The sequence below is a fragment of the Asterias rubens genome, chromosome 1 (genome assembly GCF_902459465.1).
Source record: "Asterias rubens chromosome 1, eAstRub1.3, whole genome shotgun sequence".
Lineage (NCBI taxonomy): Eukaryota > Metazoa > Echinodermata > Asteroidea > Forcipulatida > Asteriidae > Asterias > Asterias rubens.
In genome coordinates, this window is record NC_047062.1 from 17,925,159 (window position 1) to 17,940,177 (window position 15,019).

The 15,019-nt window shown below is 39.9% G+C and overlaps 1 protein-coding gene across 1 annotated transcript; it reads right to left on the minus strand.

Annotated features, from left to right (window-relative positions):
- Positions 1-51: 51 nt before the first annotated feature.
- LOC117290512 (delta-like protein 1) lies at positions 52-14,751 on the minus strand. Its single transcript, XM_033771936.1, has 11 exons — positions 13,835-14,751; positions 13,231-13,539; positions 12,696-12,756; positions 9,752-10,009; positions 7,617-7,671; positions 7,355-7,485; positions 7,071-7,228; positions 6,627-6,837; positions 5,320-6,409; positions 4,377-4,485; positions 52-3,720 (listed from the first exon to the last, which is right to left on the minus strand). The coding sequence occupies exons 1-11, from the start codon at positions 13,904-13,906 to the stop codon at positions 3,715-3,717; spliced, it is 2,460 nt and encodes an 819-aa protein (XP_033627827.1). The 5' UTR covers positions 13,907-14,751; the 3' UTR covers positions 52-3,714.
- Between the last annotated feature and the right edge of the window lie 268 nt (positions 14,752-15,019).

Consider the following 15,019-nt stretch of genomic DNA (forward strand, 5'->3'; position numbering starts at 1 on the left):
GAAACAACCCCTAACACTCAAACAGTCAAATATTACAAAACAAAATAAATTTAGTCAGAATCTCTACAGTTTTAGCATGTTTTATGACTTTATTTATATCTTTTATAGACTTTCACAGGCGTATAAATTATAAGCAATTCCACGCTCCGGTATGACGAGGGTTGGTAGCCTCCCATAGAACACCGACATTCAGCAATTTTTGCACTTGACTTTGCACTTTCATACGTAAAATATTTTGCACAATTCAAGATGTCTTTTCTGTAAAAACATAATATTGTCAGTAAAATTGACACATATGAACCAATTGACAGACTATTCAACTCCCATCAGTTTCGCTCCAGTTTTCTTTTTCTCTCATGTAACGAGCATGATTGTTATTATTATGAACATCTGACATGTTTTGTTCTTTTACAGAAAAGGCATTAGATTCAGACTTTTAAAAATATTAAAAAGGGGAACTTGAATAGTGAACAACAAACGTGGTGATGGAAAACTATAAAAACAGCGAAAACGGCCATTCATGTACAAAAAGTTGTTAAACATTCTTTAAAGATTTAAGTGAATACATTTTTTCAGGAGAGGCACGATAATGTGAATCCGAACAAAATGTGAGACTGTGAGAACGTCTTGACACTTTTTTAGTTACACACTTATAAATACATCCATTTTGGTCATCGTTATTGACAGATTTGTGCTGACCATTTCAAACTACGGTCACTGGTTGCTGTAAAGGATACGCAAAATCGTTTGTACAAGGCGGTTGATAAAATAAGAGAATCTAACGCGGCCGAGTCAAAGACATTCTCACATTCTGACAAAATGTTTTTAAATATATCCTCAATACTATATTACTGGATACAAATTAGAAAGGCCTATTTCCTTACTTGGCAGTTGTTTCTTATTTAAAAGGCAATTGTACAGGTATCAGGGAAAGGGAAAACAATCGATAGAAATTAACAGATATTGTAGTGAAAGTAAAGATGTTGTGTGAAGTATAGGGTATTCAATAGACTGTAAATGTACATAGTGTCGACAACAAATGATTGGTCCGAATAGTGTGGTGTATAAACCTGTTTTTTTTTGTAAATCAGATATTTTCCATATGAAATGCATAATTATAAAAAAGGCCTCCAATAGTTTGGATTCATTCAATTGCAATTTTTTTTCTGATACAAACGGGGAAATATTATTCTTTATTTAGGATTCCATCCTAAAAGTGTGCATGTATTAATGCATACATTTTGAATTTCATAAATTGTATATTGAAAAATGGAAGACCTCGGCATGAAAAGGAGACAAATTCTCTATTGAAAATGTACAAACATTTAGTAAAAAAGGACTCGGATATTTTGTAGTTGGGATACTTCTTGTTTTCCCTTCTTGAAATTGACCTGTTCATGTTTTGCAGCTTTCTCCGTCTAGGTTTTTAAACAAGGGTGTGTGTTTTGGGTGTGAAAGGCATGTCTGGGTGTCCACCATGCTGGTTAGTATAGATCAAGGGCCAAAACAACCCAAAACCCTCAAGCCTATCCCACCGCCAACCGCCCCATGGAACTCCACACAATGGGCCTTTAGAGTCTTTACAAACACACAAAAAAAGCATCGTGGGCTTTCTTTTATTTAGTTGTTTCTAGGTTATGGAAATGGAGTCTTGCACCTGCTCTTGGTTTACAAAAACCCATTTAGGGGAGTTGAATGAAGCAGGATACAGGCGGTTGACTGAGGGTACCCATGTGGAACTAAGCTAGGATCCCGTGTATAGGGCGCGTTTCGTCTGGTTTGGGGCCGTGTACTTTGTGTAAAGTCTGCATGCATCATATTTTTTTCTCCGAAGGTTTATTAATATTAACGAGTAAACCAAGCCATTGGCCCCTGGGCATTTTTTTTTCAACTTTTTAAAAAAGAAAATACAATTTACTGAATTGTACCTATTTGTGTGCTTGAATTTGTATCGATGAAATGACAGCCCTCCCCAAAAATTGCTTTGTTTTCGCTTGTCATTGTACATGTATGTAGTCGTACTTCACGTCTTTATGAAGTTCTTGATGAAGTTGTTTTGAAATGTTTTCGAACTGTCTCGAGAAAAAAAGAAAAGTTAATGAAGCGTCTGGAACAGCCTCTGGGCTCAGTCTGCAAATCTCAGACACGACAATAAATGATCGAATTCTTTATGAATGTTATTCAAACAAATCATGATTGAGAACTATTTATGAATTCGAAATCGAAGATAAATGAGATTGCGAAATTCCCTCCTCCAGTTTTTCCAAAAGGTGGTTTTTGAAGCACCATGTACAGCATACAATTCCCCCCAGAAGAACAAGTTTGGAAGTTCGGATATAGAATAGGATAATCTCTGTTCAGAATCCTTCTAATAAGATTAGAATGGCTAAAAAAGTTAACGGTCAACAGGCGAAAGTTTGAATAATGAAAATGCTAGTACAATTATGACTTGGGCGAGTTCTTGTAGATATACAGCGATGGTTGATGGTTTCTGACAAAAAGATGAACTTTTCGGGGTTTTTTTAAGTACACGCCGCTGATTTAACAAAATTTCGACCCCAAAATCTTCACTGGATACACATCCTCTGGTCAGAAATATCAAACCTTCATATTTTACGAATAAACCTCGAGCCGAGGAACTGACAAAAATGATATTTTAGTAAGTTCTTGTTTCTTCTCTAAAATCAGTCTGTTTGGTTCGTTTATTTCGGATTGAAAAAAAATCACAAAATACCAAGACTAATGCTCATATGTTATCAATACTTATCCACATTATGTATATACAGATGTGCATTTCCTTCCCTATAAAATATACACAGCATATACAAAATTGGACATCGCCAGCAAAAAAACACCTATCTGTCGCAATGGTGTGTGTGAGAAACAACCAAGTTCGCACATTGTTATCTCTGGCACAATAAATACATTTTGGTCCACATGCATAGTAAATAAGTCTGGTAGCTAGACAATGGTCCTAAATGGTATGAAATATCTAGCTATCAATAAAGTCATTATAAGTCATTCTTATCATTGTTGCCTTTGTTAGTTTAATAATTAAATTATGGAAATCAAAAGGAAACTCTTAACTCACAAAAATATATAAAATATTTCAAGAAAATTTATATCTCAATAATTTAACAACACAATCAATCTTAAGTTCCTATTTTTTGATCTGTTTTCATTTGTAATAAATAGGAATAGAAACCTCATCCATAATAGAAAAAGAAAACTACTTCGGTAAAAAAAGGGGTCACGGTTTATCCTTGCCTTATCTTAACTAGATGCACCACGTGGTATCAATGCAAAGCATGGCCGTTAATATATATAATATAAGGCCCTTACAATGATAAACGAAAACAGCGCGCCAGAAAGCAGACACTTTTTTTTTACTAAAACACAGTTTACCTTTTCTAACAATTTTTTTGTTTTGAAAACTTTTTTCTTCTCTCTTTTTTCAAGCTTTGGAATATTGCTGCGAATTAACTCTGATTTAATAGTCCAAGGCACGATGGTTCCATAGCAGCCGTACGTACGTACGTAGGCGGCCACGGCCGTATACACAATAACGGATGCGACTGCATAGAAGAACAGATATAATAGGCGATATCAAATAACGACAGCAATACTGGCAGTGATGTATAGCAGGACATGAACAACATGGCAGTGATGGCTAGAGACGACGACGACGACAATCACGACGACAATGCCGAAGGCTCATACCTATACAAAAGAGAGAAGAAAGAGAAATGACACCAATTAAGAAAATTGTCATTCATTGCATGTTTTGAATCTGAAGCACAGAAAATAAACTATCACTGACTTGAGTACTACATGTATTGTAGCCTGTCGGAATCTGTGAGAATTTAGTCCAACATGAAATCGAAATTTATTGTTTAAAAAGCAGTCACTTCTTTTCCAGTGATGCATTTAAACAGTTGTTTGTCGGTTGTTTGTGGTGCTTTCTGCCAGGTTTACTGGTTCAAATAATGGTTCAAAAACCTTAACAGCCCATCCAATCATCTCTAAATATCAATGCTTCTGATGGACCCCCCCCCCTAAAAAGGTCAACACATAAAGCCAAACCTTTTGTGGTAAATTGTAACAGAGCCAGCATCAAGTGTAAATTCGAGACTGACAATTTTGCTGATCGTATTTCACAACACTGTTTGACATGTCTAGTAAGAGATCAAATTTTGGTTAGATCAATGGTGGGGACTGGACTTCAAAAGCTTTAAATGAGCATCGTTTTATGATCCTCTAGAAAATATGAACAATACTGCCAAAGGATGACCTCTAAAGATGTGAACTCAGTGTTCCTCTGATGGTTAGGATATAAGGACTCGAGAGATCACAAAGTATTTCCTTATTAAACTCACCTCCGTAGCCTGTAATCTGACAGGCGTCGACCTCTCTTCGTTGAGATGTACTGAATAACACTGTGAATTTCTATTTACACTTTTGGGGTTGCTATCTTCGATAACTGCTCTGTGGAAGATCAAAAATAAAGAAAATGTTCACACTTAGAACGATGTTTCGGATGAGGCAACTGATGAAGATGGCATTTTCTTACAGTGGAATCCATTCTTCCTTCCATTGTAAAATACACCAATACAATCTATTAATATTAGCATCTGCTTTTATCATTCCTCCTTGTATCATTCCTCCTGTGGCCAATTTCATAAAGCTGTTTAGCAAAAAGTACTGCTAAGTAAATTTCAATGCATAGCATAAACTGAATTAGGCACCAGATTAAAAAATATAAACTTAATGAAATTGTGGCTGGTGGTAATCAGTTTCTGTTTAGAAAGATCTTTCTGTGCTTAGCAAAGTTTTATGCTCACATGCTTTATGAAATTGGGCTTTGATCATTGGCAGGCAAGCTAACAACATAATTCTAGCAAGTCTTCATAATAAAATTTTAAAAACATTTTTGAATACTGTTAGTGTTCTTTGCATGGCATTCATTTTGTGCTCGACTCTGCCTGCTGAACGCTCCTAATTATGCGCTAGTTAACAGTAGCCTCGCTAACAAATTCCGAACTTAGCATACCGACAGTTCAACATTGACCTATACGCCACTGTCACATCAATTTTATAAGGGCCCTCATTATTTACTGATGCCACTGTGTATATAGCCACAGCACTGAGTGGTATGCATCGACTTGGCACTCGCATAGAATGGAAGTAGGGATTTTTGTACCAGTACTTTACTGTCCAGGGCAGCCACACCCGAGTTATTTATTAATTAAACGGTCATATGTCAGGGCAACATATTCAGCAATATTAAAATAATTTACACACACACAATGATGTACTTACGAAATTTGTACGATGGAACACTTAATATTGTGTCTCGGTGTACTTTCAGTTGACTGGCACGTCGTCGAGTGCAAAGATTCAGTTCTTTTCAGTTGAGATGCTTTCTCATCGTAATAATAATAACTATCATCCGAGTCGCACAATCTCGGCAGTGAGTGTCTTGTCTGTGGCACATAACTCATACACTCCTGTGTACTAATTTTTTCCACGGGTAAGCTCTCGTGGTAAGTCTCCTTCATGGAGAAGTCTTTGCACTTAGATTTGCTAAAATTGTCACTTTCTGTATTGCAAACTTTGCTGCTGATGCTGAGCAGCGGGAGGACTTTCTCCTCCTGTGAAAAATTGTCTCTGTACATGTGTCTGTTATTAGGTGTTGAGTCTGGTTTCTCAAGGTCCCGTTCGGAACGGGCGTGGTGGTGGTGGTCCACATGTTGACGTCTGTATACTACAATAATGAGAATGATGATGAGGATTATGATAAATATGCCGAAGGACACGTAGATGGCGATTTGGGTCACGTCAGACAGGTCACGCGGGTTGTTGAGAAAGGGTGAGATAGTACCCCCACCGACTCCTCCTCCTCCTGGCGAGGGGCGAGCATCAGTAGCTACTTTGGTAGCTGGTGATGACATCTTCGTCGTCGTGGAAGGCTCAAGATCCGCAGATATTCCACACGTCTTGCCGGTCCACCCAGAAGTACAGCTACACACAAACTCCAGCGGATTAATAAGATCCGGGGAACAGGTACCGCCGTTCAGACACTCGTTTGAGAGGCAGGCCGAGGGGACGGTGCAATTCCTGCCGGTATATCCAACATGGCAGAGGCATTCATACCCATAGATCTCGTGGTCCACGCAGGTAGAACCGTGGGCACAGGGCGTGGTGAGCTGGCACTCTGTGAGCTCGATCTCACACTGGACACCGGTGTAACCCCTAGCGCAGAGACATCGCATATTATCAAAGTCAGCCACGCAGGTTCCACCGTTCTTGCACACATCAGCTGGGCACACGTTCATGCTGCAGGTGTTTCCAGTATATCCATCAGGACAGGAACACGAGAATCCAGTCAGGGTGTTGATACAAGTTCCACCTGAAATTAGAAGTTAAAAAAAAGTTGTTTAACCAAAATGTGAACATGTTCTTTAGAACAGCTTGGAACCAGGGCGAATGGCGGTCTATAATGAAGGCCACAGCAGCACTATTCAGTGCCAACTCGCCATAAAGAGGAAGGCACTAGGAAAGACCGCATTGCAGATATCAAACATCTGACATAAAGTTCTGACATAAAACTAAACACATGTACTCACCGTTGACACATGGATCAGTGCTGCAGTAGTCTGTTGTCTCGCAACGGTTACCAGTGAATCCCTCAGGGCACATGCACTGGTAGTGGTACCCGTCCTGATTCATGATGCATGTACCTCCATTACTGCATGTACACAAAGGAATAAGGTGCTCGCAATGCCTACCAGTGAAGCCAGATGGACATGCACACACGTAACCTTGCTCAGCAGTGCTCTGAAAATTCAACCACAAAATAAAAAAATATACATCAAAATACAAGCCCAGATCGATAAGTATGTCGTTGCTCTATAACAAAAAAAAAACAGTTTCACTCCATGGTTGTTGATGTGTATTAAAACGGCAGTACATTCGTTGAGTGTTCTTTTGTGAAGGGACTCCAACAAAACACTCATGCATGTATGTACAAAACAAAAACTCAAGCAGGGTTGAAGTTTAATGATTCTTACCTGGCAAGTACCTCCATTCTCACATGGGCAAACGACTGCCTCGCTACAGTCTGCCCCAGTAAACCCAGGCGCACAATAGCACGTGTAACCGTTAGGTCCACGGTTCTGGCACGTGGCTCCATTCTTGCAGGGCTCCCAGTTCGTGCAGTAGTAAATATCTGTGATGCAAAGGAAGGAAATAATAATATACACACGTTAAAATATGCACAGATTTTCGTTTACTGTGTTGTTTTGTACGGTTTCGCTGCTAACACCACAAGTAATTTGTAAGTTTTTGTATTTACCTTGATCGCACAGTGAGTCGGCCCAGCCATGGTGGCATGTGCACTCCCCGGGCTGTTCGCAGAAACCGTGAACACATCCTTCGATGGGGATGCATTGATCACAGAGTTCCCCTTCCCAGCCATAAGAACATCTGTGGGACAAATGACAAATGCAAAAATACAATTATTAGAAGAACATATATATATTTCTAGACGTGACTCTTATTTGAACAAAAATGACAGTAGTTGTGTTGTTAGATTGTTATAATCATATTGAACTCACCTGCATGTTCCTGGGATGTCACAAGAGCCGTGGGCACACCCCTCAGCACAAACAGCTGGAAAGACAAAAAATACATGTTTTTTGTTAACTATATTTGATAATTTATTAATAAAGAGATACTATTTATTAATTATAGACGGTCACATTATTTCAAGCTGGCATCGGCCACCGTGATGTCATCTATTATAGACGTCACGTGCTTGTTCATTATTTCAGACACCGAAACATAAACTATATGATTATTATGATCCCTCTGCATGGAGGACTGAGCGTTGCTAAGCCACGGTGTTTTCTGGCCTTGCTTTTTATACAAATCGTAAGTTCTTCTAATTTATGCAGGCAGCTGCCAAGCGGCAGGCACGACCCGTGTGTACACGCGACGTCCTCGATTTTTTTTTAACAGTCCAGACAATAATCTATCGTGCTGGCCGCTATTAAACAACACAATCGACAGCAACAAAAGCGCTGGCTAAAAAATAAGTGCAAAAATGGTTGAAAATGTTATGGGCCATGCGGTATTAATGATTTCACTGAGCTCTGTTTGAAGTAAACAACAAAATCAACAGCACAGTTCGGATTATACTGTCACATTTGAATATGCCGCCACGTTTGAAACATAATGCTCGTTAGAGTGTAACTTACATGGATAATGATTTATGATGACATATTACTACCAAGGATTCATCAAACCCATCTTTTGAAATTTAAACAGCGCCAATAAGTTTTCTGCATGTAATTTAATTTCACTTTTATCATGGCCTGGCTGGTTATATTACCGCAGCTGTCTCTCTAATTAGATGCCGAGATGGTCCACGGTCATTAAACGTTATCAACGTGTTTTTTTTTTTTTTTTTTTTTTGGTAATGAAATAAAGGCGGGAATGTCGTGTGCCAGCCATCGCGGTCAAAGCTACAGTCTAATCTTGGCAGTCCGAACCGCTGGGCCCAACCAACGAGCAAGACGTGCTTGATGAGAAGAAGGATGATTATGTGATGGTTGAAAATGGACAGAGGTTATTTGCTTTTCAGAAGCCTTGTAGTGACCTGGCCTGCCTGTCAGCTTGGAGCAGTGCTAGCGGTTGTTGAAAATGTGCTCCTTGCATTCGCCAAATAGCTGCGGATGGCATAATTGGCCAACTGGCGTGGGAAAAAAGGAGACGGCCAGGTCTTTCTGCAATACACACAGCGCATGATAGAAAACCCCAATGACTTATATGGGGCCGACGGGGTCGTGCTTTTTTTTATTAGAGCAAAAAAAAATTCCACATGCGTCTATTTTTATATAAATAGCGGAATAAATGCATCATTTACAAATGAATAAATGATACTGTTTGACAGCAAATATTACACTACAGCATTCTTTTAAAAGAGATGCTGGTACATTATTACCCATTCCATTTGACCTGTAGTATTCTTACTTTGCAGAGAGGAAAAAAATCATCTGGAATTTATTTCCACTCAATTTGTTGGGTCAATAACATAATGCTTTATGAATAGTATTGGTTGCTCAAGGCATTGCAGTATTTTCCATGATGTACCCCACCCTTGAATGTACCATCATAACACTGTATAAATAACGAAGTGACCCACGGGAAAACAGTTGTTTTCTTAGCAAAATTTTTTGAACGTGCCATCTCCCTGGTAATCTCTTGTAAACTCACTTTCTCACCTCAAACTGTCCACAAATAATAACCCCAGGCGAGAGCGCACACATTACAAGATAAATTCTATGAAAACACACTCCCATTTTCTCCGTCCGTAAAGTATCCATAATTCTGAGTTAAGCAATTTGCATACACGATTCTCTGCTTTTCACACAGATTATTTTTTTAAAATCAACTTAATGTGGGTTTTTATGAGTTTTTGTTTGTTGGCAGTTCTAAGACGGTCCCTGCATATATTATTATGTCTTCTAAAGACTGCCCGTGCACCTGGCGCGTGCTCACACTTTCAGAAAAAGCCAACAGTAATTTTATGATAACGGATATATTTACTAATGCAGTCCAGAGTCCAAGTGTTATGGCCAGGCGGTTTTAACCGCCAGAGCTTCAAAGGGAATATTCCGCTTTCAAGTTTTGGATAAACAAAAAAATTCTCAAGTTTTTTTGGGGGGAATAGGTAATAAAAAGTGCTTACCCGTGAAGCAGAATTCTCCGACCCAGCCATCTAGACAAACTCTCTGGCCGTTGGCGTCGCAACTCCAGTGACCCAAGTGATCATCTTTGGGTCTGCAGTAAGCGGAACAGGACGGGCCATGGTAGTTGTCGTTACAGACGACGCGATAGGAAAAGGCCAGTTCTTGGCTCTCCTCCGTATGAGTTCTGTTCGTCCACCTCTCGCTGACGTTGAGGAACTGTTGGAAAGCCACCCTGGTTAGAAGCTGTCTTTCACTGCCTATAATTGGGAATCAATTAAAGAAAAATATATGAATAAATAGTGTCTCTATTTGAATACATTCATAACCCATGGCGTCCATACTTATTATCTATAGGCTATGTTTTTGTTTTTGCCTATTTGAAAACATTTAACTGTGATGTTTCAACTAGTGTAGGAAAGGTTCAGGCACATTCACTAAGCTCATGTGGGTATTTATTTATTGCAGGCGAACATATCCAAGGTCTTACTTAAATAAAAGAATGTTTTGTGGGGATAATAACTGTTGAAGCCCCCCCGAGTCCCACTCAAGGCCAGCGGGGCCTGATGAGCATTGTGTGTATGCGGAATTCGCGTGCGTACGCGTGCCTTTCAAACCATCACCTGCTTCTAATGCCTCGCTCCACCATCTGACCCCGAGGTTCACCCCCGAGAACAAATATTTATATATTGCGTATTGATTATAGTATTTGCTGGGTTTCCAGTCGATAGAAATGCAACAAAACAGTTTTTTAACACTGCATGTTATGGATTACAGTTTGAGTTTCAAGGTGTCCTGTTTTTGTATGTGTTGTTATTCCATTTGTACACTAAAACCATAAACAATATAACGTGTACCAATACTTGTTTATTTCCAAAATAAAATACTTTGTAAAAAGAACCATTAGTCGATGACGGTTCGTAACAAATTCAGGGAAACTTTGAGTGTACATGTATACAATGATATAACACTTTATAACAGATGTAGTTCGTCACACGGTCTGATCTTGATTACGACTAATATTTGCATCATTATGCTGGGACTGATTTCGCGTCAACTATCAAGCTAAAACAACATTCTAAACCACCACATTGTTTCCCCTTACGAATACAATACTACTGCATATTATTTCGCGAGAATTGCACAGGAACCGTTCCTGTTCGGATTTTCTGACTGTCCGGTCGAACGCGTCGTTTAGGGTATCAAATACAGCCTGAAGTCTCAATGACACATCGTTTCAAAACAAAAAACATAACATTTATAGATGGACCCACAATAAACTTTTATTTCAAGCTACGACATGAAAGTATATTGCCCAACTGGGCAGAAAGGAAGTCGCGACTGATTCCACTTTCTCACACTTTCTTATCTCAAACGATACCTTAGTGTAATCCGATCTTGGTTTTGTTTCGCCCAAGAGCACTCCCAAACAGGAGGTGGTTCTGTTGGAGGCTTGAGACATGCCTGAACAAGCCTGGTGGTAGCCCCAACCAGTTGGTCATTGAATAACAGTGCATAATGGCCATGTGCATAAGGACTTTATTGTCATCAATGGCCCCCAAGGAAATTCAAAATGCGGGGTATAGACTGGCTACTTCCACTACTGTTTTTTTTTTGTCTTCGCGATCACACCCGAATAATCAAAAATGTTTATAATTGGAAACAGGTACGTACTTGTCCAGAATGGTTGGCCAACGGTGCCACCCCTGAAACCGGAAGTGTTGGCGGTGTTTATCGTGAAAATTCTCGTTTTGAAACCAGGAAATGTCAAAAATGGGTGGCAGCCGTCATTTTTATTATAGAACAAGGAAAATACTTTGGGGAAAATTAAAATAAGGTTCATTTACCATAGCGAAGTGAAGGTCGATTTGACTATAAGGTGTTGCGAAACTGATAAGCTGTTTGCCTTGTTCCCCCCATGACTTCTGCCCTCGAAGTTTCACTTATGTGCCCCCTGGGATGTGATACCATACTTCCGCATATAGCAAAAAATTGGATTGGCTTTCGGCTCGGGATTAAACACCCATAACAAAACAAAAAACAGAGCGAGTTTTGGTGGTATCTTAACATCGCTCATGCCATCCCTAACCGGCAGCCATGTTTGTTTTTTCACCGACGGCGGATAATGAATGGTATGATGGTGGTGGTACTGATTATAAAAGAGCACGAGCAGCTGTCTATGTTGGTTGTCGACCTGATGACGTACCGCACTGCTGTCGTTCCTGTCATGGTTCGATTTGGGGATACAACAAAAAATGCACAGAGACGTGAACCAGCCGATAATTCAAAGAAATCTAGCATAAGCATAGCACGAGTACTGCGTCGTTATTGAACACCGGTTTCCATAAAGTGTAGTTGGCAGAGAAATATAGCTCCATGGATACAATCGATGCTGCGGCAGTAATTTGTTCTACTTGGCGGTGCAAATTTAAACAATTATTTCATTAAATAAAAACAAAGCACTCCCAAAATCACACGAAAACAACACAGCAAACTGGCTGTGCAGAATAATTGGATGGCAATATCAAACAGTACATGTGTGCATTCCTCATTGCTATAAAATGTTACGTTAAGGCGCGCGGCGTACACTTTCCTCCTTTATCGATCCATTGCTTGAGGCTCCTGCCATCATTAAATTACATCTTTCTGACAGAATGCATTGAGAAAAAAAAACACTGGAAAAAAGGTGAAAAGGGGCGAATGAATACATTAAAAAAAATTATCTCAGTGAGAATGAAGCTGCATCATTGAAAAGCAAATTTGGCTACAGGTACTGTATATATGCACAAGATGAATTCAGTATCAACATTTGATCACGTGACAAAAACAGTTAGCATTCAAAGAGTACATTGCCCCCACAGAGGGGTGTGTCTTTGGATACAAAGCACCCAAAACAAACTTGACAATGATTGTAGCAACAGTTGAAAACAAAATCGAAATGCTTACCTTCTTGCGGCCCAAGACTGGTAACGTCATGGAATGCTTGCACAATTAGCGTGAACGTTCCCTATAAAAAAAAGACACAAAAACGAGCAACATATTTTAGATGCCATTGTTACAAAGTGTACACCCCTAACAAAATCCCCAACAATGAAACTGAGATAGGCCCATGTCCCGCTCAAATAGCCCAACAGTGCCCTTCTTTGTAAGTTCACTGAAACGGCAACTTGGAGGGCTAAAAAGAGAGCGCCATGCAAAATGCACCCAAGCGTGACAACACAAAATGTGAATTAAGCCCCATGTTGGAGCTATTGGTGTGCACGTGTTCCGCATACTAGAAATCCAATTAAAAGTAACAATAATCAAAAGAGAAATTTAGTGTTAATTTTTAGCGACAACAAGAGCGGTTTGAACAAGGAAAAATGGTTCAGGGTTAGCTTACTACCGACCAGAACAATCTACCGAACCAATTGAGCATTCCGTTTCAAATTTTAAATTTGGCAAACAAAACAAAACAACAAAAACTTGATGTGACACTTACCGGCCAGGCGAAATTCAATGGAACCTTCAGGGGGTTGACGAAATTATTTTCCTCGGCAAGTCCCTTGGGAATATTAAAACTGTTATCTCCAAGCACGGGTGTGATTTTTTCTCCAAAAGTGCAAGCCTGTGTATTTTCCACATCGGATGGTATATCCCGCATGTATTCAAGCAAACAAATTCTGAAAAAGGTTTCACATGTCGTACACTCTCCGTCGGATCCCGATCGACAACAATTTCCTTCCGTGTCCAAAGCAAGAGCGTTCGTAAACGACGATAATTCCAATTCGAATTTCTCTGTTCCTGTTACCTATACGGGTAGAGAAAACACAATAATTTTGTTAGTTCGTAATCTGTAAATAATCAAGCAGGTCTATTTTGCATGTACACACACGGTATGTATGCATATTATACACACTCGCGCACCGCACACCACGGCATGACATCTCCCAACGTGCATCCACGAGGTGCTATGCTGCCTGCAACCATAACAATACTCTTGCTCAGGTTTATATCCCGACTTTCCCGGCGAGCATCTCCACTGAAATTTCACCGATGAATACAAAATGGCAAAAGGGAATTAGAAAAGTGAAAAATCTACGTACCTTGGTAAAAATGGTGATCAAGTAAACTGTTAAAACCGTGATATATCTCCAGGAGAGCCGTAACCGACCCATGATTATGTGTGGCTCTGCCGTACTCTGTGTTACGGCCAAGAGTATTATGGTTTCAGAGATGGACACACTGCTCCACCACTAGCAGGCTTTGTGAGTAGCCCCTCCTCCGCGTGTGTGATTGACAGCTTCTGTCGCTCACCGACCGAATGAGGGAGTGCTCCTACTTCATGGGCAGTGATGCTTAGCATAGGCCTATGTAAGACACTGCCAAACACGTGAAGCGTGCAGTCTTTCTAAAATAGAGAAAAAAAGGCACGAGTGGACTTATACTGACATCAACTGTATAGAAATTAATCACTAGAGTTTCAGACTTCAGATGAAATGAACACACGTGCAACTTTTAAGCCAACTGATTCCAGAATGTACAGTCGGTTTTTCTTCACTCCTTCTTCAACTAGCGACGTTGTCTGAACTGGAGATTCCTCGTAGTGCGTTGTAAACTCGAGCACGGCGTTTCTTGAACTGAGCAGTGACGGGTTTGCTGGTGTATGTGTTTTAAATATTTCACCCTCTGAAGTTTATTAGCATACGATTACCGAAGCTTACACCGGCACGCGAGTTAAATCCTGGGTTTCTCTACAGAACAAACAGCTTCGTTGTGATGGCTGTACCGATGCCGGTCGATTTACTGTGCGGATTAGAAGTTAATCAGTTCTATCGACTTGTGTTTTTTACACCTCTCCAATTTTACAAACAGGACCATCTGCTGGCGATTGTGCTTACAAATTGTGTTCGTATTACATTTCTTGTACAAGCAGACTCCCTTTTTTAATTGCAATGCTTGGTAATTCATTCTTTTGCTGGTATTTTCGTCTTTTCCTATCAACGGTTTTTATAAAGGTACATCAATTATCTTGGTAAAATTCCTTTAGACTCGCTAGACAGTATACCCGCACGGAGATCGATTGGGTCTGAAAACTTGGCACGCGTCGGCCGGTCGTCATTCAGTCTCCATAGCCCATACACAAGTTTTACTACTTCTTTTGTTAGTTCCCTACTAGAAAACTTTGCTAACAATTCTCTTTGTTAGTGACGCGTGCGCCGAGTGTAGTGGCTTTATTCCTTGCTGCTTTTGGCATGGAGCCCAGTGCTGATCCAAAGCCCTGGCTTGCA

Excerpts from the sequence above, each read along its gene's own strand:
- LOC117290512 (XM_033771936.1), bottom strand. The coding sequence starts at position 13,906 with ATGGGTCGGTTACGGCTCTCCTGGAGATATATCACGGTTTTAACAGTT. Across the intron at positions 6,838-7,070 it reads AGAATGGAGGTACTTGCCAG|AGCACTGCTGAGCAAGGTTA; the intron begins GTAAGAATCATT and ends TTGAATTTTCAG. Across the intron at positions 4,486-5,319 it reads TGTTCCATCGTACAAATTTC|AGCAGTTATCGAAGATAGCA; the intron begins GTAAGTACATCA and ends GATCTTCCACAG.